At 34.2% G+C, this 24,160-nt stretch overlaps 1 protein-coding gene across 1 annotated transcript in view; it reads right to left on the bottom strand.

Moving 5' to 3' along the window:
* Nucleotides 1-24,160, bottom strand: part of LOC134281393 (collagen alpha-1(XXII) chain-like) — a 60,446-nt gene that overhangs the window by 27,882 nt on the left and 8,404 nt on the right. Inside the window, exons 2-24 of the mRNA XM_062763859.1 lie at nucleotides 13,223-13,752; nucleotides 12,528-12,596; nucleotides 12,186-12,257; nucleotides 10,695-10,815; nucleotides 10,327-10,370; nucleotides 10,119-10,190; nucleotides 9,241-9,483; nucleotides 8,603-8,852; nucleotides 8,364-8,449; nucleotides 6,698-6,760; nucleotides 6,208-6,417; nucleotides 5,772-5,972; nucleotides 5,477-5,593; nucleotides 5,174-5,341; nucleotides 3,979-4,113; nucleotides 3,766-3,858; nucleotides 3,458-3,565; nucleotides 3,044-3,184; nucleotides 2,903-2,954; nucleotides 2,674-2,726; nucleotides 1,952-2,062; nucleotides 1,530-1,661; nucleotides 1,362-1,376 (exon numbers count right to left, since the gene is read on the bottom strand). Of these exons, the coding sequence (XP_062619843.1) occupies nucleotides 1,362-1,376; nucleotides 1,530-1,661; nucleotides 1,952-2,062; nucleotides 2,674-2,726; nucleotides 2,903-2,954; nucleotides 3,044-3,184; nucleotides 3,458-3,565; nucleotides 3,766-3,858; nucleotides 3,979-4,113; nucleotides 5,174-5,341; nucleotides 5,477-5,593; nucleotides 5,772-5,972; nucleotides 6,208-6,417; nucleotides 6,698-6,760; nucleotides 8,364-8,449; nucleotides 8,603-8,852; nucleotides 9,241-9,483; nucleotides 10,119-10,190; nucleotides 10,327-10,370; nucleotides 10,695-10,815; nucleotides 12,186-12,257; nucleotides 12,528-12,596; nucleotides 13,223-13,752 (3,086 nt within the window). The remainder of the gene's footprint in view (nucleotides 1-1,361; nucleotides 1,377-1,529; nucleotides 1,662-1,951; nucleotides 2,063-2,673; nucleotides 2,727-2,902; nucleotides 2,955-3,043; nucleotides 3,185-3,457; nucleotides 3,566-3,765; nucleotides 3,859-3,978; nucleotides 4,114-5,173; nucleotides 5,342-5,476; nucleotides 5,594-5,771; nucleotides 5,973-6,207; nucleotides 6,418-6,697; nucleotides 6,761-8,363; nucleotides 8,450-8,602; nucleotides 8,853-9,240; nucleotides 9,484-10,118; nucleotides 10,191-10,326; nucleotides 10,371-10,694; nucleotides 10,816-12,185; nucleotides 12,258-12,527; nucleotides 12,597-13,222; nucleotides 13,753-24,160) is intronic.

The raw sequence follows: 24,160 nt of genomic DNA, 5'->3' as shown, positions 1-24,160 counted from the left end.
AATGCAAATATCATGAAGGCTTGACCTTAACTTCAAACAAACAGCAGTTGCAGACAAAGGTTTTCATTAATCTTAAAGTGACAGATAAAGAAAAGCCTACTAAATTTTCTGCAGCAGGCTAGATAATTAATCCCAAGGGATTAATTGTACCTCTCTCATCATTTTCTTCTAAATTTACAATAAGACTTTTTCAGTATTAATGATAGAATGGGGTTTTTATACAACTACATTTAAAATTAATAATATTCTTGAATTAATGTATTAAAAAAAAGTGAAAAAAGTAAATCAAAAAATCTTCTTTAATCTATTTCTTTTTTTTAGAATTCAATGAAATCATAACTATCAAACAAAAATAAATAATAAAAATTTATATTTAAATCCACATTTCAGAGTGTTCATAGGATTCCAAATTGATTTAACTTCAAAACAAACTTCATTTGCAGACAGAGGTGGTAATTAATCTCAATGTGACAGATAAAGATAATGCTCTGGATTTTCTTCAGGAGGAAAGCTAATTAATCCCAATGGACTCCTAGCAGCATTCATTTTACAATGGGAACATCTTCAGCAGTTATCTCTCTTTGCCAATGCAATTCTTATATAAAGTTAAGGAATCTACCCCACCACCCCAGCTCCAAACCAGGGGACATAGAGAATCAAACTTAGCATCAAAATATGTATTTCTGCCTACTGAACTACGGTACCAAATTTGTACTTGATTGGGCAACCATAAAAAAAGTTGTCTGTTCATTCTTATGCATAGTTAAGGAATCTACCCCACCACCCCAGCTCCAAACCAGAAGACATAGAGAACCAAACTTAGCATCAAAATATGTATTTCTGCCTACTGAACTACCATACCAAAATTGAACTTGATTGGGCAACCATAAAAAAAGTTATTAGAAAAAAACAGAAAATTTGTGGACGGAAGAGTGACAGACGGACAGACAGACAGACAGACAGACAGACAGACGGACGGACAGAGTGATTACTATAGGGCACCCGCAAATCCTTGCGGGGCCCTAATTACAAAAGCTCCATAATATTTTGGTAAGCATTTTTACTCCCTTTTACATTTAAAGTTAGTTAAAAGCCCAGTGAGAGTTCATGCTGTTTTTATAATCAATAAACTCGTGATTTTTGCAATATTTAAGCTGTATGTATCTGGAGAAAACCATTACAAATACTTTTGATAAGCAAGATTTCAGTAATTATCTTTTAACAGAGATTTCTGTAAAAATAAAAATATTGAAAGAATAAAGCATTTATCCAGAACCACAATAGAAGCTCTGCCCTTTTTTTGTGTTATCTAAGTAATGCTTAAGCCACAATCATTTTTATAGCGTACAGTGATAACTCACCCTGATCAATCGTCCCTGAACACAGTATTTGTAAAATCAAGGTCATGTGCAAATATAAAATCTTAATAAAATCTCAATACAATCAAAATGCACCTGAATTTATAATTATATTAAAGCTTTCTAACACACCAATACAGAACTATTGACATTCTGATATTCTTGAATTACCTGCAACTGTTTAAATCCCTCTGTCACTCTGACATAAACTTCTTCCTCTTTTAGGGTAAAAGTCATGGTACCAATGGGAAGATTCCTTGCTGCATACAGCATGTTGTTAAAGTCTTTAAATGTCAAAAGCCCCTGTAAGAACAAACAAAATTAGTATTCAGTGTCCCAAATATCCAAAAAGACCATCTATATAAATTATAACAATTGTACTCAATGTTGGAATCAAATATTTAATAAATAAATTTATCACTGCATGGCTACAAACTTATTAAAACTCCATTTTTTTTTTTAAACTAGTATAACAAGGTCAGTAATCCTCTTAATCCCTCAAGAATGATCTATTGAATTTCTTTCAGTTTGCTACAACCATAGATTTAAAACAAAATACAGAGATTTCTGCTGTAAACACCATAAATGCTTACGCCACCGTTCCCATTTCCACCAGTTCCAGGGCGCCCAGGGGGGCCAGGTGGTCCCTGGATATATGAAGGCTCTCCCTTTCTTCCTTCATCACCTTTGTCACCCTTCTGGCCCTGAGAGAAAGAATTATCTTCATGATAAGTAGAATCTCCCAGCAAAATTTAGTTATGATCTCATTTTAAAGGCCTACAAAAACTACAAAACACTATGGCCCAAATAGACTAGGAAACTTGTATATTTATAATTTCCCTTTTCTGTGGAACATTTAAAACTTTTCATTGATCAATTACTTGAAATGTTGATGAATTCCTTTTATTCACAGATAGTACAGGATTTAGTAAAATTTTCTCCTAAAAAAATTACAGAGGAGGTCTACTTTTAATTTCCAGGTTAATTAGAATAACTTTTTATATTAAAAAGAAAAGAACATGTAGGAATTGGAATCTGCTTATAAATATTATATTACATGGTTTCTTAACCTCTGAGGTGGAATCAAAGCCCAACAAATAAGAGGGTTGACTGACAATTAAGCAGTGAATTGTTACACAGGAGTTATACAGTAAAATTCGTCACTGGTTCAATTGACAACACTCCAGATTATCAACATTTTAACCAACTGAATTTAATGAAAGGGCCATAAAGTTTACATCATATCATAAGAGATTTCAGAATGTCCAACATCTGAATCAGACAAGTTTCACTGTATATACATTATGGTCCATACCGGTAGTCCAGGTAAACCTCTGGGGCCTGGTTGTCCAGGATAACCTCTTTCTCCTATCATATTAGAAATAAAGATAAAATGAATCAATTCTGAGAAAAAATTCTACTAACATTCAATTTTAAGCATCGTGGTTTGCAAACAGAAAAAAATCTATTTAAAAATTGAGTCCTAAATATTGAAATAATTTATTTTCAGAAGTATTGCTCTTGTAAAGTGGAGGATAAAATACCTGGTGCTCCTGTTCCAGGAATGCCTGGTAAACCTCTCTCTCCACGATCTCCCTACAGCAAAAAAGGTTCAAGCATTAAAAATAACCCAGAATTTATAAGAATCCCAATAAATTGTGACAGAACCATTACTTTTAACCCACCTTGGCTCCACGAATGATTTCTCCACTTGGGCCCAAACCAAGTCCAGGGGGACCTGGAGGTCCTGCATCTCCTTTATCTCCCTTGAATCCTCGAGGTCCAAATCCACGGTCACCTTTCCTGCCTCGGAATCCTCTACGACCCTAAAACAACAACACTCTCAATAAAATCTGTCATCTTAAAAGGAAAACATGAAACATTATTTTTTCAAATTAAAAGTAGAGTTAAGATGCATCTTTCGTGTTCCAGTTTACAATTTCTGTAAATGCATACAAATTTTTTTTAATATTTCATACATCTCCTCTTGAAACGGTTCATGCAGGACTTGTTCATCACTTCAATAATTTAACTGACATTAATATCAATCACTAAGGATCAACCAGAGTCTTAGATGACTAATGCTAGAGGATACTTACTGGTATTCCTGGCATTCCAATGTCTCCTTTACGGCCTGGTAGACCACGCGGTCCTATTGGTCCTGGCAAGCCTGGTTGTCCAGGCACCCCTGGTTCTCCTTTCAGACCCTGAAAATAATTCACACAGGTCACTGTATATTCTCAGCTGATGTTCTTACAATATCTGGAGGTTGATTAAGACTAGTACAAGGTGTATGAATTTGTTCAAGAAAGTCTAGTATAAAATATATGAATCATCTCTGCAGCTCTAAAATAATTCAAGAGAAAATTCCATAACAAGTGGTTATATAATGTCAATAATATCATACCACCAGAGGCTTTCCACTTCCCCCATCTCCGGGTAAGCCAGGGGGCCCAGCTGGTCCAACAGGTCCAGTTTCACCTCTCTCACCCTTGGCACCCTGAGAAAGTATATATAGTTTACATCTTCAAGAAATTAATACATTGAAAAATTAAGTTATGTATAGAAAATTTGCACCAGGTATCATCAAAACAGCATATTAAAGTATTAATTAACTTACAGTAAGTCCTTGAATTCCAGTGTCTCCCACAGACCCCTTTTCTCCCTGATCCCCTTTGTCCCCCTTCTCTCCGTCGTCACCTGGTAATCCTGGTGTGCCTGGGGCTCCCTGGAGACCTGTGTCACCCTTCTCTCCCTACAAGGTTTCAATGCTTACAATCAAACTCAATGAAAACCCAAAAAGAAATTCCAATCATATTTTCATCCACTGTAAGAGCTAAACAATATAGGCATAAATGCCTAATAGTAATATTTTCTCTCCTCGTTCCCAAACATGTATACAGTTTACTTTTTTTTTTAAGTTTTCATTCAAGACAAAATAAGTTAAGTGAATACACACTTTTTTCTGAAATCACAGTCCGTCACCCAGTAGCACAAAATAATGTAACATATATGACCTAACCAAAATGTTTTCGTACACTATGAGAAAGTTTATTACTGTAAATACCTTTATCCCGCTTCAGACAAATTTGTAGATTACTGATTGGATAAAAGCTAATCAAGTGACAACCTGAAATTTGCCGCATTACGTTGCCGTCATGGAGTAATATTAAAATCGGGCACGCGTTTCCGTTTGAAGCTTTGTTATTGTAAATAAAAATGGCGGCTAAGAAACGTTTGAGTCCACAGGTAGTTTACTTAAATTTCTTGTTACGTTATTTTATGTTGATTATTATTGGACTAAAAATTGATATTTTTGTAATATGCATAGATTTCTTTATTATTTAAGAAGGTCTTCAGCAGGATAAATTCATAACACAGTCAGTTAGTGACCTAATATGGAGTCATACAGGGTGTGAAATGGAAATCCGTATTGGGACTTGGCTTCGCCTCGCCCAATATGGATTTCCATTTCACACCCTGTATGACTCCGTATTAGGTCACAAACTGACTGTGTAACTAATATCATTTGTTGGTATGAAAAGAGGTATATTACTGTAAATACTTTTATTTGCTGGTATGAAATACATGTATTCATTAGTTTGGCAACATTCATTTAGCAGCAAATAATTCTAAATGAGAACAATTGTTTTTATTGCCTATTCATGTAGAATAATACTTCAGTATTGGAAACAAGTTGTTGCAAAGAGACTTCAAACTGACAAATTGCAGATACAACTTGCTACAAACAAGAATATCATTTTGACTCATTTGTTTTCAAGACTCATTTTTTTTTTCATCAAAAGTGATTTTACCTTTTGACCAGGTGATCCATCCCCACCTTCTACTCCACCTGACCCTGGCTCCACCACACTGATGGCTGGTCCAGGGGGCCCTGGGGGTCCAGGAGGCCCGGGGGGTCCCTGTGCCCCATCTTTTCCATCTTTACCTGCAACTCCAACACCCTGATCTCCCTTTTCACCCTATATAATACAAAATGTTTAACAATTGTTATTTTTGGAAATACATGTAGTTCTAATGACTGTACATGTACGAGTAATTTTGGCCTTTGTTTAATGACTTTCTTTACATGTGAATGAATAATAAACATTCATTACCTTTGGTCCCTCTAGTCCTGGGAGACCAATTTCACCTGGTACACCTGGCAAGCCGGGGGATCCCATTGCACCTGTCTCACCCTGTGGCCCCTGGGGCCCTACACGTCCAGGCTCTCCCTGGTCAAGAAAATTAAATATAAGCTCAGTCAAATCATCTCAAAAAACTAACATATATCCTTTTATTTCATAGAAAATTTCCTAGCTATATTTTTAAAAATCATTTCATATTCTTACAAAATAATGATGAACATTAACATCTTCTTATGGATATGAAGAGACATTATTCTGTACTAACCGTGGGACCTGGTTCCCCTCTTTTGCCTGCAGGTCCCTCCTTTCCATCTCGACCCTGAAGTCCCCTCTCTCCTTTCTCTCCTCGGGCTCCTGGGGGACCAGGTAAACCTCTGGGTCCCATTGTGCCATTGATTCCATCTCGTCCTGGTGTCCCAGTACAGGTACAGTCTCCACCACATCCGTCCCCAGATCCCGAAAATTCCTGGAGATTTATGTATAATGATAAGTAAAAATGCTAAACTTGAAGAATAACAAGCTTGACATACATTTTAATAGACACAAGCAGCTATTGATATTCATTTTTTCAATAAATGTATTTCAACAAGAACTTAGTTTTCTTAAAAATTACCAGTAACAATTAATCTTTCATATTGAAATTTATTTTAGTAATGACTAAAGATGAAATTTGTTTGTTAATGAACCAATACAATACTAACCAGATCATCACCAAGCCCTGTCATATCCCCACGGATGGGAGAGGATGAACATGTTCCCGGGGGTCCTTGGAGTCCAGGCACACCTGGTACCCCTGGGGCTCCAGGGGCTCCTGGCAGTCCCCGTGGTCCAGCAGCACCTGGTGGACCTGAGGGTCCCTCTGGTCCAGTCAGTCCATCTCGTCCATCTGTCCCTGGTTCTCCCATATCTCCCTGAAAACAAACAAATTATAAAATCACTTAATACCTTCTGTTTTATAAATTTTTTAATAATTAATTCACGTAAGAATATTTATCATAAGATTTGTAAAAATTTAAAGTACAAAAATTTATACTTTATAACACATGTATCACACATTGTCATCATAAATAACTACTCAATGATACAAAGCAATATAAATTTGTGTTTTAATGATAATGCTACTGCAAATGTGAAATTATGCTACTGCAAAAATGTGAAATGATTATGCTACTGCAAAATGTGAAATGTTACCTTTTGACCACGTGGTCCAGCTGGTCCTTCTTTTCCTGGTATTCCAGATGGTCCTGGCATTCCCTGGAAAGTAATCAAGTTATAAATAAATAGCCCTTCACTCATTTTTAAATCTCTCTTTTTAAAAGGATATATTTCTGCTTTTTTAGTTGAGATGAACACTTGTAAAATAAACTTCAATATTCATTTATTGATAAAACGGACAATAAACTGCGCTGTCTGTAAGGAATCACTTTCTTTGAAAACACTAATATACTTACATGTAAATGATGTTTGAATTTTGTAAAATACATCAAGAAAAAAACAACATAACCATTATACAGGAGAAAGAATCCAAATAAGAATGCACCAGAAGCAAAACAAAAATCTTACAAAGCAGGAATGTAATCAGTTTTTCTATCAACAAGTAATAATTTCAATAAAAACACAGTTCAGGTAAAACTCCTTTACCTGCTCCCTTTGTATGAAAGCAAATGGAAATTGAGAGATTGACATCAGTTGCACATTTCTAGACATGACTCTAACAAAACATTTAATCTGTTATTAAAAATAATATCCACATAAATATCATTTTCATTATTTATCAATTAAAACGAGCACCAGTACTGATGGTCTACTTCAGGGCTCCCACTGGACTGAAAATATTTTTCGCCACTTTTCGCAACAAAAGGAAAGGCATAATTACATCTGATTTCTCGACAATACAATGCGCTTTATGTTATACAATTTTTTTTAATTAAATTTATCACAGACATTGTTTTAAAATTGTAAAGTTTAAAGCTTATGATAGTATCCATTTAAAATAAGAAAAAAAAAAACTACTGTTGGAATTATACAATTAATTTGATATTGAATTGATATTAGCCAACTCTTGACAGAAAATCTCCTCTTGATTTTAATATTTTTGCCTGGAAAGGAAGGGGGGGGGGGGGCTAAAGACCTAGTAAAAATGACATTTTTTTTTAAAAATGGAAGTTTTCATCATTTCATTAGTTGTGAAAAGAAGAAAGAAATTAAAAAGTAATGAAAATTAGGTTTTGAACTTTATTTTAACAACTTGGAGACTCCGGGGTTTAATATGCAAGCTCATGTAAATGTAAATAATTCAGTGTAATTTACTAAGATAATTCTGTTACCAAACCAATTTCTTTTTCACTCTTTGTCAGTTTATGGTATAATGTACACATTTTTCAATTTTCATTAGGTAAAATTTGAAGCCATTCTTTACAATTTTCGTCATGTTTCCTACTTTCGGTTTAAAATACATGTACATAATCCATATTTTGTTGATAAAGATCTTTATTTACAAACTTCATCTCCTTATAACACTTTATCCCCTTGTTGAATCAAATTATATTATTTAAAGCAATTTTGTAACCCTTTATTGCTCCAGGCTTATTACCTAATCAGCTGTGTTCGTTCAAGCGAGACGTGATTTCCTACATGTAGGTTTCAGTTTTCACACCTCTGCTGCATTAAATAAACAAAGGGACTTATCTGTATACATTGAATAAACAAAGGAGCTAATCAAGTCTACACAAATTTTGTACATGGTACATCTAAAAAACTTCATTTTCGCCACTTATGAATTTCTTTTCGCCACTTTTGAAAAAAATTCGCAATTGGCGACAATGGCGAATCACAGCTCGAGCCCTGGTCTACTTACAGGAAGTCCAGGGTCTCCAGCCTCTCCCCTCGGTCCTTCAGGTCCAATGAGATCTTTGATGTCACCATCAAATGTACCAGGCTCTCCTGGAAATATTGTAAAGGAGCATTTTCAAAGTATTTAACCTTGCATTTAAATTCACTATCTTTTTAATTTTTTTTTTCAAATTGTTAAAAAAAGGTGACATCAGCATATTATCCTCAGAATCTACGTAATTCTGATCCCCATGTTTTCCTCACCTTTAGGACCCTGGGGTCCAGTTTCTCCCCTCTCTCCCTTCTCTCCTGGGGCTCCAGGAGCCCCCGGTTGGCCTGGCTCTCCTGCCGCCACCTCCCCTGATCCCTCCACTACTGTTCCCGGGACTCCTGGGGCGCCAGGGAGACCCCGCAGTCCCTGTTCTCCTCGTGCTCCCTTCTCACCGGGCAGTCCTGGGATGCCATCTTTACCTGGAGGTCCCTGGGGTCCTTCTATAGAATCTCCTGGTTCACCCTGGTAATAACATTCATGATTCAAATCATTTGCATATGCAAAATAGTGAAAAATTTCTTACAAGTAAATAAAATACATGTACAGGTAATACTGATCTGACAAGAATGAAAAAGAACGGAGTTAATTTTGAAGGTCACATTTCTTTTTTACAATTAAGTTGGAAGATAATGACTATAATCTGAGCTAAATGCAAGTTCTGATATGGAAGGTATGACTGATGTATGAAAGTAACAATGTCAACCATATTTATAATTTTTTTGCTTTCCAGTTAATCCAAAAATGCTTTTATTGCTATTTCAATGTAGTAAATGAGAACTTTGCAAAAACTTTTATGTGAATCCCAAAGTTTTAACAATTTTTTATCAAATATCCTATAAAAGTTGCAGACCTTAAGTCCATTGGCTCCCATTGGTCCCAGCAAGCCATCGCTACCAGGTAATCCTGGCAGTCCTGTATCCCCTCGGGGACCAGTTTCACCCTTTTCGCCTTGATCCCCCTTCTCTCCTTTCTCTCCATTGCTTCCTGCACCAGGAAGTCGGGTCTCAATGTAATCTGTTATATCCTTCATGTTGATGACAGCAGGTGCCCCAGGATCTCCTTTGGGTCCCTGTACACCAATTCCTGGTACTCCCTAAGAGTATTGAGATATTATATTTTTTTTTAACTTATACCAAAACAGATGCCTAACTCCTTTCCCAGTTATAAGCCTGGTCATTATGACTTTCATGGCATGTAAGTAAATCAATATAAAAACATACTAGCATCTTGTGTGAATCTTAACAACATACATTATATGTAACAGTTGAACTTTTAATCAGTATATCGATATCCTCCTTTAATGGAGAAGACAGAAAAAACTGATAAAGCAGGAGACATTTTGTACAATTTTAATATTATTTTTTTCAAGTTAAAACCAAATTCTTCACCCTAAATTATTCATTATTATTTATAATGAAATGAAACTAAACAAATACTAACACAAAAACCTTTTATCAGATATTTCAAGAATTGTTCATTTTTTTGTAAATTTAACTTTAAAAAGATTTTTCGACAGTTTTCACAGTTTAACTTGGGGAAATTAATACAAAGAACTTTCTCATAACCAAATGTGATAAGATTCGGTAAATAAACAACCAAAGTTGTTATAAACATCCTAAATATATTATTTGGTCCAATCAAACAAGGTCCTTACAAAATACTACCTACCACTCATATGAGTTAAAGCAAAACAATTGTTTCTGATATACGTATATGATATAAGCTTACTGAATTGCCTGGTTCCCCTGGTTCGCCCTTTTGGCCTGGTTCCCCATCCCTGCCTGGGAGTCCGATTTCCATTCATTCATTTTCAGTATATAAGTACCCCCCCCCCTTCTATGGTACCCCTAAATTCCGTGTCCTCTTCACCAAATTATTACAATTGTGGAATTATGGGCCCTTGTCCATCATAACTATATTGTAACACCTGCTACACCATATCTCCCTTTGGTCCTTGTACTCCAGGCTCTCCCTTCTCACCTAAGGTGTAAAGTGAATTTTATATCTCATACGACTTCTCTTTAAACTAGATGGGAGACTCTTCCCCAGAAAAAAATTATTACTTAATGTAATTGCCTTTTCTTCTTGTACTTGAAATAGTAAATTTACGAAACTTAGGAAGGAGACACCTTTGTAACACTATGTACAACTCTCTCCAAATGGCCATCATACAAAAATGCATGTTCACAGTTGAATCCATTACGGTGCTAAATTTTTTTTGTACAAATCTGACAAACAGACCAAGTGGCAAACAGTCACTACATGTATATTGACTTGGTGACCTATTTAATGCTTAGTGCTTACCTTTGGGTCCGGCTCCTGCAGCTTCTGCGGCACTGCCAGGTAGTCCCTGATCTCCCTTGTCTCCCTTCAAACCCTGTTCTCCACGCTCACCCTTTTCTCCCTTGACAATTGAAGGTGGAGGCTGAAACAAAATTAAGTCATCTGTGATTAAGAATTTATTACCAAAATGACAAATACAGTAGATGTATTCAACAGTTTTTCAAATGACTTCAAAAAAAAAAATGCAGTAAAACACCCTTAACAAAGTGCAAGGCACAGACAATTTTGCTTCATTATAAACATAATTTGTTATATCCATAAGTTCATAATATATCATAATATTTTAAGCTATGGGGAACTATAAAAGCATCAATTCATTATAAGCATGTTTGCTGTAAGTATGTTTTACTATAATTGGTTTTTACTCCAGCACAGTAATCATGCTTATTGTAATTTGACTCTTAAGTTATATGAAGCCCACTATAATCTATGAGGACTAAAAAGAGTTCTCTAAAAGTTCTGGGACGAGTTCCTCTCATACATGTATATCGACTTGTCAGCCATGTCCCAAAATGCCTACTTTCCCCATGCCTCAACCAGAAAAAAAAACTCCCTTCAAACAGCTTATGCCATCTTGTGAAATTATCATACTGCAAATTCCTATTGCCTGAATCTTTCGGAAATGTAATACATGTAATGGCATGAAGGTTATTACTTATAATCATAGTAATGGTTGTGTGAAGTATTCATCCATAGTCAATTTTTAGAATTAAAATGTCATGGCTCAAAAACAATTTTTAAAGGTTCTCAGATATAGGTCTCATGCAGGTATGTTTCTTCTGTTTTCTATTTCAAAGTTTTGGCTAAAAAAATATAGGTAATGTAATACAAAAATACCATGTAACCTTGTTGACCTTGTCTTGTGACCTGGGACTGGGTCAAAGCACATCACTGGTCACAAGGTCCCCTTGTATTAGGTATAAGCCTCTGAGGATGTTTAGTTACAGTTATAACAGAACATGAATTTCACACAGCGTATTCTGTCATTGTCACATATGACAAAGTTACTTCATAGATCATGGACATCAATAATACATCACAACTGTTGGAAACCTCATAAATTCACAATATCTCACAGGGCCTTTTATATAATATTTTTCATTTCTCACATAGTTTATGCATACAAACCTTGTTAGCTCAAAATTAAAAGGACAGAGAAAAAAATTTGAGATGTGCAAGTGTTCAAATTGAGGGATAAATTAGTTAATGTGTTTGTGATTTCAAAACCATCATGATTTATCTATGGAATTCAGTTAATTAGAGTTTGAGATACCAAGTTCATCTGTTTATGTATTTGCACCTTTATATTGCATGATATTGCTGTGCAACTCAACAATTCCACATTTCAACAGTTTTTGAATGACTATTTGAAATGTACTTGGATATTATTAAATCGTACTTGCAATACTTAATTTATGTCCCTTGACATTATCATTAATCCAGTATACTTACAGGAGTTATGATAGGTGGGATAATTTCTGGTGCATCTGTTGTCCCTGAACCTGAAGATCCACTACCGTATAACTGTAAAATAGAACAATTCATTTATTTCTACTACATAAACCTTTAAAAATATCAATGACAGATCACTGAAAAGTAATTTTTAGCTGGTCTGAAATTTACTCATAATGCCACTAGAGCTATAACGGATATACTTCTAGAATTCCCATATGTGAAAACCACCAGTAATATTTTTGCCACTAGTTTGATTTAATTTGAAAACAAAATGCCTGCCATTTTTCGGAATTAGGACATAAATCAAATAGCACTGAATGATGGTCTGTGATCCCCTACCTGGTCTTCACAATCAAAGTTCTCTGCCTCTGCTGGATCAGCGTAAATCTTCAGCTCCTGAATGACTCCCTACAAAACAAAAACAGAGAACAAACTGAAACTTAACATGTCATTTTATCTGATCCAAAGTGAAGAAGACAAGACTCAGGTTTTGTAGAGAAGTGTGCTACTGACAGAAACTGCTATTTAAGAGCCAAAAATCTGTCAGATGAGAGATCTGTACCTAATCATAAAATTTCTTCAGTGTCATTTTGTACTCAAAATTTCTGTTTCATGACTAAAATGCTGAGAACAGAAGCAAGTGGGTATTGACTGATGTATAGGTTCTATAAATCAAGACAAAAATATAAATAATGTCTGTCTGATTACAAGCCCTGGAATCTTGTCTTTTTTTGGCAGTTTCATAACAATGGTATGAAAAAAAAGAGTGGTGACTAAATGGAATAACTGGAATTCAATAAAGTTGGTACATGTTGGTACATGTATATTAAATGAGCTATTGGACTAAAAATAAAAAATCTATTAATCCTCCACTTTAAGTCTGATACAGGTTCAAATAGTACATACAAGAAGTGGATTTTAGACTGCAGGAAATGTAACTATGAAAATTCTCACTGATATCTAGAGTTGTGTCCCTTCCTATTAATCTAATTTTGCACTCCACTGAAGGCATACTATATTTATGTAAAACTTACTGTATATTTATTGCCGAAATTTTCTCCACCTTGGGCGATATACACTTTAGCTCCATCTTCTACATCTAACGGTCCGTTTTTCCCCGTTACCGTTTTAGTTTCCACTTTGGCACAATTTTTATATAACGTCACTGTATCACCTTCTACTTTTAAAGACAATCTGGTCCACTTGTTATAAAAATCTCCAATGTCAAAAGACACTAACTGATTAGAAGATGGTGCAAATCGAACATTTGCAGTATAGTATAAAATTAATTTGTTCGGAGTCAATTCTATACCAAATTGTACTATAGTGTTATAAAGATTTTTCACTGCGAATAAAAATCCACCAGTTCTTTTGTATGGTTTTATAGTTATGCCAACTGCAAAGTCTTTAAAAATTTGTTTTTTGAAAAATGCTTGAGCAGGCTCTTTAATGACAGCATCTTCTTTTATTTCAAAGGCTGGGTAGCCATCCACTCCACTGGCGTAGCTGACCCCCCTCCTTGCACCTGGGACTCCAATGGCTCCCAGTAAATCTATGTTAGCATCTAAAACAAAAAAAAAATAAATTGGTTAATTCTGAAAGAAATGCTGCAATGAAGCAAACCTTCTAAAGTCCTGCAAAAACACATACAATGCTTGAATAAATCTTGAAAAATAAAAAGATAATCATGATAATATGAAACATTATACTTCAAATAATATTTTACATTTGATTGAATCAATAATGATGCAAATTAATGGATGAATCTGACTGATTTTATCTTTTGACGAGGTTAAAAATAACAATTAAGATACAATTTTCAGAAACTTTTCAAACATCTCAAATTTAGAAATACATGTATTGAATGACGTTTTGTTATAAACATGGTGCATTACATTGGGTATTTATATTTGAAATCCAATTATATAGCAAAGTAATACTGTATACGCAGAATTTTTAGCGAGGATTTAATTTTGGGATTATTAGCAAAGGTGCCAGGATTGCAAAAATCTAATATTGCTAAAAAATTTTTGCGCTTTATTTGTAATAGCTTCCTTAATGAGCTTTTTAAATTCACTAAAATGACATCTTGCTAAAAATAAAATACCAATTTTTAAGGACAAATTGCTAAATTTGCGTCTCGCTAAAATTTCCACTTATACAGTAATTGCTTGTCCCCAAGACGTTGCTATAACCAAGTTTTACTGTAGTAAAATATGTAGGTATATTGTATTAATGTTGTGAATATTTTACTATTTTAATATTCTAAACACAGCTTGATAAAGATTTCAACAATCAAAGCACAACTTTGCTTGTTCCTCATTCATCTTTGCAAAATACAGCCTTCAAAAAAAGTAGAGATCAGAGATTCGAAACCATAGCACTAGATTTTTGCAGGCATTTAAAAGTAATCAGAAATTACCTGCATGAGCATGCATGCATCATTTTCATTATTTAGTAGATATGGTGGGGCCATGTAGTTCAAATGCACTTTAGATAAATCACCATTATGAACATTAATTGATTTTGTTAACACACACCCAGCTCTCTGTGTATCATAAGAATGAAACTGTCATTTCCTTCAACTTGTCTAGTAGCTATTAACCTTTACTTATTCAGAATGTCTTGTAAAGAGAAAATCTTTTTTATGTGAAAGACAGTTCCTCCCACACAAGGATATTTTGTATTAAAATCTGACTTAGATGAATTTGTTTAATTAAAATTCAAAACAGCACTGTCTTTGAAAATGGTTCAAAAGACACCAGAGAGAGAGAATGAACGAGAATGAGAGAGAGATCTTAAATCTTTAAGTCAGAGGTCTCTCACTGATGGAATTTATAAAAGTCTCAAATTACTCAGTAAGTAAATAACCTTGTCAAAATTTATTCTTAAAAATTTTTTAAATTTGAGTCAGTGGTTTCCCTAGGCTAGGTGCGATACCGGGACACTTTAGTACATGGGATTTAACAGACAGAGGGTGTTGCAACCAATGTAAATACAGACAGCCAGACACTGTGACCCTAACATCAAACTGCGTACACCGTGTTAAAACCACACAGGTATTCAAATCTTAAACAAATTATTGCTACCTGGAATACCTAATACTTCTTATTTAAAGACTCTTACAGGAGACCTTAAACAAATACTTTATGGGACAGGAAAGTGCTTGTACATGGTATTGGTTTTGAAATTCATCCAAAAGCGTATATATTTTTTTCAAATCAGAAAAAAGATCTTTGAAAGGTCACTTGTATTTATTAAATTGCAAATAAATGTGCAGAAAACTTGATAACTTTGGTCCTTTTTTCTGCCATATCAATGGGTTTTACCGACATGACTCAATACGGTTTTCAACCGAATCAAAGCCAGTTTATGTGTCAGTCTAGTCAAAACCAGCTCTTTCCACTCCCTCAATGAAATTTTAATGCCTCTGAGAAGTTTAAACTTTCTTTTATACACTATATAATTTTCAATACAACTATTACTTAATTTCAAAAGTCCTTTTGATACTCATGACCTGATGAAGCCCTCTTGAAAACTACCCATTCATGATTTATAAACCATGACAAAATTGATTATTATGGAATGATAAGAGAGTCAGAGACAATTTCTGTGAACATCAATGCTTGCAATCATCCATGGGCTATAAACTCTATAAAAGCTTCCTATGCATTCAATGCACCATTTATTAACATCCACATTCCAAATATCTTATCAATAAATGAGATACCTTGGCTACAAGATAGGGGTGTGCAATATTACCGGGAATGCGGGTGGTTTCGCTCCGATTGCGTGTTCGCGCCGAGTGGTTTCGCTCCAATCACTTGTTCGCGCCGAGTGGATTCGCCCCACGTGGGTTCGCGCCACTGTATTACTGAAAATACATGTACCTCTTATCGGGTAGTCGTTTTATTATCGTTTGATCGCTAATGATAAGCAGATTAATTAAAAATAATGATGAGAATAATCATCGTCTTCATACATAGGAATCCTTGTTCTACATACTTTAATGTTGTAAATCAAATGAAAAACAATGACAACCTTCATTGAAAAGTCAACGAGATTTGTGAAATAAATATATTTATTTTAACATCTTTTTAAATAAAATGATCAATAAAATCAATATTTTCCCATAAATATATTTAGAATTTTAATAAAATGCTTATAAAATTAAATCTCTTAAGAATACATTAAGCTAAATCGGGTATTCAGAGGTAAATCCAAACCAAAAATCAGACTATAATTGCTATCAAAACACACTTCATACTTATTGTTTATACCTAATTATCAAATGTGTGCAAAACGGGAACACACCTGATTTATAATTACAGGTAATCGGGGGGGAAGCCATTCTGTATACTACCCATATCTTACCTGTAGATAAACGGGGCGAAACCACTCGGCGCGATACCACTCAGCGCGAACACGTAATCGGCGCGAAACCACCCTGCACCATTACCGGTATATCGGTATATTGCGGTATTATCCACCACGATAATATATTGCGATATGAAAATCAGATACCGGTATTTCACGATATTTATAAGAATATATAAAAACCTCCTTTGTTGTAGAAACTGTTAAAATAAAACTGGAAACTTCTAAGTCTTTTTCTTTCTCGTTGAAAGAATTCTTCGTCAGTTTCGTTCGGGAGAGAGAAAGAGAGAGGAGATAGAGAGAGGGGGTGGAAGCTTTTAATTCACTGTTGCAGTTTTGAATATCTTACTTTGAAATAAAATTACTAATTAATAAGACTTTAAAATAAAATTTATAAGGAAGAAAATATATAAAAAAAAATTTACAGGGTGTATACCATATGCATTGCGGTTCACAAAATCTAACATTGAATCTCCACGATCGACATCGCGGTGAAATGTCAAGTTCAATATACATTTACATATTAAAAGTAAATGGTCATCCATGTTTTCACTTGTAGCAGTGTTGTTTAAATTATTCTTAATAACTTTCATGCCATTTTAAACACCTTATGCTATAGCAGGAGCATGTATATATTAAAACAGCTAGGCCATTTCCTGATTGTACGTCTTGATGTGAAATTAGGTCGGGTTAGACTAAATTACCAAAACGCACGAAAACAGGTCACAATTTCTTTCTGGTTTTTTAAATTTTATTTTGTAACCACAATAAAATTATTTTCATATAGGCCTAATATGTATATTGTTTTAATCTTTAATAACATTTTATGCTACTTCATTAACCCCCCCCCAAAAAAAAAAAAGAATTCAATGAAAAAAGATTATGTAATCTGTAAAAAATTTATTTCAATGTGAAAATTCTCCAAGAGAGTTCATCTTGTTTTACTATTTTACCTGGAATTTGATTAAAAGTAATGCGTTAATTTGGTGTGCAATCAATGTCTTATCCCTCCTCCCGCTTTTAAACTTAAAGATAAATTCAAATAGTCTTTGAACTTGACAGCATTTCAAACATTCTGCTCAAATTTATTAATGATAATTAATCTACAATATATTGCAATATATTGCAATATTCAAAGTAAAATATTGCAATATATTGCGATATGGATTTCCTTCGCAATACCCAACTCTACTACAAGACATAAAGCATACTTCATCTTCCCCTCTCTGTTGGGCTTTTAACACTAATCTTTTCCCCCTCAAGGCAGACTGGGTTTATGGGTAAAACCAGTCTTGTAGGGCAGCAGGTTTTAGCATCCTCTCTGGATTCTTCCATCAAGAAGTGATCAGGTTACAATATAATTTCTGTTTACCTCCCCACAGGTGGCAACAGCAAAAAACAAACAAAAAATTTTCTTGAATCATGTTGCAGTGGTTTGCTGGTCGTTCACATATTAATGCTTTCCTGCTCAAAGTTCAATCACTGTCTGCTGACCGAATAAAAACAGCCTCCTGACTGAACATGTTGGCATGTAATTATTAAGATATAGCCAATTGAGAAAAATCACAAGCTCATGCAGTATCTTATCAAAGTTTTAGAAAACTTTTGTCATCATCTTAATATTACATTTCTTTACTAGACAAAGAAATTGTCATGCCACAGCTTTTCAAAAAGCATTTTTTTTAAGGGGGAGGGTGCAATCTCTGCACTTCTTACACTTCTAACAAATTATCAAAATGTAAATCCTTTACAAAAACATAGGTAATCAGAGATTACAGAGCTCACCTCAACGTGTGTTGTCTTTAAGTAAGGCTAATTAAGTCACACAATTAACCAACAAAAAGTGTACATCCAAAAATGCAAAATTTATGCAATTTTGATACTTTGGAATAGACCTATATAAAAACTAAAAACTAGTTCTTCATCATGAAAATGTCATTAAAATCCAGCATCTGAAGCAAGATTGAGAGTGTTCATCCCTTGATGCATCATTTAAGCAACTGGTTTATATAAGCCTTATAGTTTCTTGGTGATAGACTTGCACCCATAACTTTTACGAGGTCTATTATCTGGAAAATGTATGTCGAATTCAGCATCTGAAGCAAGTCCATTTGTGTGCATCCTAAGATGTATCATCCATGTAAGTTTGGTCAACATAGGGCTTAAAGTTACTTGAATGAAACCTGTATAAAAAATTAACCTTTCCACTAATCCAGAAAATGTAGGTCAGATTCAGCATCCGAAGCAAGTCTGGTAGTATGCATCCTAAGATGTACCATCCATGCAATTTAGTCATTATACGGTTCATAGTACACTGTACCTTGAAAATGAAACCTTCACCAAAAACTTTAACCTGTTCACTCAACCTGAAAATGTAGGTCAGATTCAACATCCGAAACAAGGCTGGTAGTATGCATCCTAAGATGTATCATCCATGTAAGTTTGGTCATTATATGTCTCATAGTAACTTGGAAATGAAACCTGCACCAAAAACTTTAACCTGTTCACTCAACCAGAAAATGTAGATCAGATTCAGCATCCGAAGCAAGACTAGTAGAATACATCCTAAGATGTACCATCCATGCAAGTTTGGTCATCATAGGGCTCAAAGTATCTTCGAAATGAAACCTTCACCAAAAACTTTAACCTGTTCACTCAACCGGAAAATGTAGGTCAGATTCAGCATCCGAAGCAAGGCTGGTAGTATGCATCCTAAGATGTATCATCCATGTAAGTTTGGTCATTATATGTCTCATAGTAACTTGGAAATGAAACCTGCACCAAAAACTTTAACCTGTTTACTCTACCGGACAATGTAGGTCAGATTCAGCATCTGAAGCAAGCCCGGTAGTATGCATCCTTAGATGTATCAGCCATGCAAGTTTGGTCATCATAGGGCTCAAAGTATCTTCGAAATGAAACCTTCACCAAAAACTTTAACCTGTTCACTCAACCGGAAAATGTAGGTCAGATTCAGCATCCGAAGCAAGTCTAGTACAATACATCCTAAGATGTATCAGCCATGCAAGTTTGGTCATCATAGGGCTCAAAGTATCTTCGAAATGAAACCTTCACCAAAAACTTTAACCTGTTCACTCAACCGGAAAATGTAGGTCAGATTCAGCATCCGAAGCAAGGCTGGTAGTATGCATCCTAAGATGTATCATACATGTAAGTTTGGTCAACATAGGGCTTATAGTTACTCAGAAATGAGACCTACACCAAAAACTGCACCAAAAATGTTAACCTGCACCAAAAACATTAACCTGGTCATTCCTTTGCTGAAATTTCAGCATCTGAAACTTTGACTGGTACAATGAAACTCACTAGCAACATCTTCCATGCATGTCTAATCAATATAGGACATAGAAGTACTTAAAAAGAAAACTGCTCCAAAAAACTTAACCTTAACCCGGGACGCCGACGCCGACACCGACACCGACGCCGACGCCGAGGGTATCACATAAGCTCCCCCCAACTTCGTTGAGGTGAGCTAAATATGAATACAAGGAAATTGTTGAAGTGATCATCCAGTTAAAAGTCCCACCCACTTGTCCATTATGTAGCTTACCCTTAATCAATATCTCAAACCATCTGGTATCTCCAAGCTTTAGTTCCTTGGTTCCATTGAGTTCAAGATTAACTAGGTTTGACTGTATATTGCATGGCTTTAACATGTTAAAGATGGGAATGACAAAATTTTTCAAATGTTTATTAAGCAGGAATATAATCATATAATTAAAAAAAGTTTTATCTCTGTTTTTGAAGGGTTTAAGACATAAATCATTTTGACATACAACTAATCACCATATTTCTTTGATAACCTTATTATTTTTTCTCTATTCATCTTGGTGAATTTGTGAGAGACCTGCTTTCAGCTAGCTGAAATGAAACACAGCGGGTTTGAGCACACCTTATTTCAGAGACTAAAAATAAAGTTAATTGTATCATAATCTATAGAAGTGATTACCCTTAGATAACTACAAATTAATAAATGCAGAATGCTGATTCAACCACTGTTGCAAAATTCTAATTCCTAAAAAGATGAAGATTCTTTATAATCCAGAACTTGTGTAATAAGTAAAATTTTTTTTTTGTTTATAATTTTTTTTTTTTACCATTATCATAACTCTAGTTTTATATTCAACAGATGTTAACATTAGACTTTTTCAAAGCAAAAATGCTAGCTTCCTCCAAGGAAAGCAAGTTTAAGCTGTAACAGTTCTCTGACTGATTCATTCATGTATCTTTAACAATATAAATCTTCTAGACCCCTCACATTTTTAATGAATTTCTCATACTAGTTCTACACAATTTATAATAGGCTATTATACATTCTGAGATTATCGTGGCCTCAAATTAGCTCTAAAGTGGGGTCAATGACCATCCCCATTTAAATTTGAATCTATGTCACTCATCTATAATTAAATATTGTGGAAATGAATAAACAGTAGAGGTGTTTAACAAATGATTATGCCATTCATGGTTTTGTATGTAAATGTCATTATGTCAATGTTTTTTTAAATAAAAATTTCACAATTATATGTTGAGTATTACCCTCTTTTCTCAAAACCTGTGAAATATGACCCAAGTGTTATCTTCATTTCCCATCTATTTTATCAAATTGTCTGATTAGAAGAGAAAAACGTTGATTCCAACATACTTAACATATAATGATCTTCATATCAGTTTGACGTTTTGAATACAAAGGTGAATTACTCAAACTAGCTCATATTAGTATTCTGCTCTAAAGACTATTATTGTGCTGACACTGGCACATTTGTAATTATATGCACCTTGTGATTTGATAAGGATGACGGTAAGCAATTTTTGAGGGATTCCAGGATCAAAGTCGAGATCTTTTTTTTTTTTTTAAAAGGAATCCCTTCCATACAACATTGTTTCAAAGAACTATATGCGGTATATTGCATATATTTGCCCCCACAAAGGTCAAATTTTGAAAACTTTCTGAAATGTGCTGAACTCAATAAATTGTATGAGAAATATAAATTAACAGAAAATGTTATAGTGTCAAAGCAGTGTATTCACAATTTTTGTTTTTATGGCGTCACAACTAGTCCATTTTATATCCTTTTTCAAAAGAGGACAAAATGGACAAAATTTCAACAATTTTAGCTTTAAAATTTATCCAGGAACAATATTGACATATTTCATTGATATTATCATTCTACACATTATATCAAAATATTGATCCTGAACACACATGCGCTGGTGATTTGATAAAATATCGACGAAATATGTACATTTTTCTGTAAAATTCATAAAAAAACTGAAATTTACGTCATGTTTGTGACGTCATTACGTACATATGGCGTCATTACTTGTGAAAATATTCAGTGCTTTGAAGTCAGCATATACTCCCCTGTTTAAGAACTTAATTAAATATATCTCCATCAAATTTTGATTTTGGGGGCAAATATATGCAATATACCGCATATAGTTCTTTGCTGTTGTCATTACTGCTTGTTTTAAATTAAGTCAGAGAACCACCAATTAGTAACTTGATCTCTTTTAGTCAGATCTCTCATTTATTGCATAACATGGTTGTCCCCTGCAAGACTTGCAATCTGATGACAGAAGGCAGGCCAGGTACACAAAGATTTTGATAGCTCTAATCTTTTAGATAAGAAAAGCAATATTGTTGACAGTTACATTCCCAAAATGCAGTTAGAACAGCTACTGATTCTAAAACTCCAGGTCTGTTAAGGATTTCCAGGGTAGAGATATTCAGTATGTTTCAGCACAGTTATCTCTACTGGAATGTCATTATGTATTTTATCCTCAAATAAGAGGCCCCTGGGCCACATTGCTCAGTGGGCACTCTGGCTAGGAAAAAGAAAATCCATTTCACTATATAAATAAAGGTTAAAAAATCAAAGGGACAGGATTTGAATAAACTTGAACCTACACTGCCTGAGGATGATTCCATATTATAAATATGACCAATCAAGGCTTTACTGTTCTTGAGAAGATTTTTAAAGATTTTTCTTTTGATTCATATATAAAAACATTGAATGGCCACTGTGGCCCCATCCTTCCCCTGGGGATCTTGATTTGAACAAATTTGAATTTACTTTACCTTAGAATGCTTCTAATTTTCATAATTTTTAGCCTTGTAGTTTGTGAGAAAAAGATTTCTAAAAGACATTGTTTTTCACTAATTCGTAATTATTTCCTCTTGGAAGAAAGCATTACCCTTCATTTGTATGAACTTGAATCCCCTTTACCCAAGGATACTTTGTGGCAAGTTTGATTGGAAATTATTTGATTGGTTCCTGAGAAGTCCAAATTGTGACAAATTTATATACAGACAGACAGAAGCCATACAAAATGTGATCAGAAAAGTTCCCTTCAGCTCAGATGAGCTAAAAATGTAACAACAAAATGATGGGTACCAATCTTTTAGTGTCTGTTGAGTGTTGACAGAACCTTTCAAGGCTCTCATGTTATACTTATAGTTTTTTGAATGTACAAAGATTCATAACCATTTTTAAGGATTTTGTATTACAAAGATATTTAACAAAACCTATTGATGATAGATATAGGAGAATGCTTACCAAGATTAGATTATCAAACCACCAATTAAAAAATGAAACTGGTAGATATAATAATACACTTAGATCTCAAAGAATTTGCACACTTTGCGCCTGTAATGATATTGAAGATGAATTTCATTTCATATTAAAATGTCCATTTTATGAAAATTTGAGGAGTATGTACATTAAGAAATATTATTATGTCAAACCAAGTAAAGTTGTAGGTTTAATGAGTAGCGAAAATGTTAAAGAATTGTCTAATTTGGGGAAATTTTTATATAAAGCTACTGCTCTACGAAAGTCGAATTTGTAACTACTGTCGATATCTATATCCTTTGTGTATTTTTGTATATATAATATTTATTCTGTTCTCTTTATTATGTTTATATGTTGTACATGTAAATCTGATGAGCCTTTGGCTTAAAGAATAAAGAAAGAAAGAAAGGCAAAAATATACCAGGTGTCCAATTGCAGGCCATTATAATTAAACTTAATTTTTAATCATTCTCTGGTATTAATCTCATCTAATTAACATGATATATCAAATTTTTGTGTAAATTTTTTGTGTTGTTTTAGAGCATTGGGAATTCTTGTGGTCTCTGAATGTTCTGGAATCAGATTTGACAGGTGTAGAAAAAATAATTGCACCTGTACATTCATGAGACATGGATCAAATTTCCACAGAAAGTTAAGGTTTACTGGTTCACCTGTCCATCACATAAAAAGACCAGGCACAAAGTGTTAAAAATCAACTGCCTTCTTTTCACGTCTTCCCTACTTGGGTCAATGCTTCTGACTCATGAAATCAAATACAGTGTGAAAACCTTAACTGACATACGAACTTAACTTGTGAAAAAAGACGTAAAATCATAAATAACACTTCTCTTGAGTAAATATGACCAGCATGTCACAAGTTTAATTTGCCATGAAACTGAGAAAATTATTCAGTCAGTGACTTTACTCAAGGAAGGAAAAAAGTCAGAAAATCCATATGTACTTGCTTCCTCTTGATCTGAACCTGAGCACAATATACTGTAA

Source organism: Saccostrea cucullata, unplaced genomic scaffold, assembly GCF_032062105.1.
Source record: "Saccostrea cucullata isolate Sc308-1 unplaced genomic scaffold, CSIRO_AGI_Scuc_v1 ctg632, whole genome shotgun sequence".
In the NCBI taxonomy this organism is placed as follows: Eukaryota; Metazoa; Mollusca; class Bivalvia; order Ostreida; family Ostreidae; genus Saccostrea; species Saccostrea cuccullata.
Note: the sequence above shows the minus strand (reverse complement) of the source record. Positions and strands in the feature narration are given on the sequence as shown.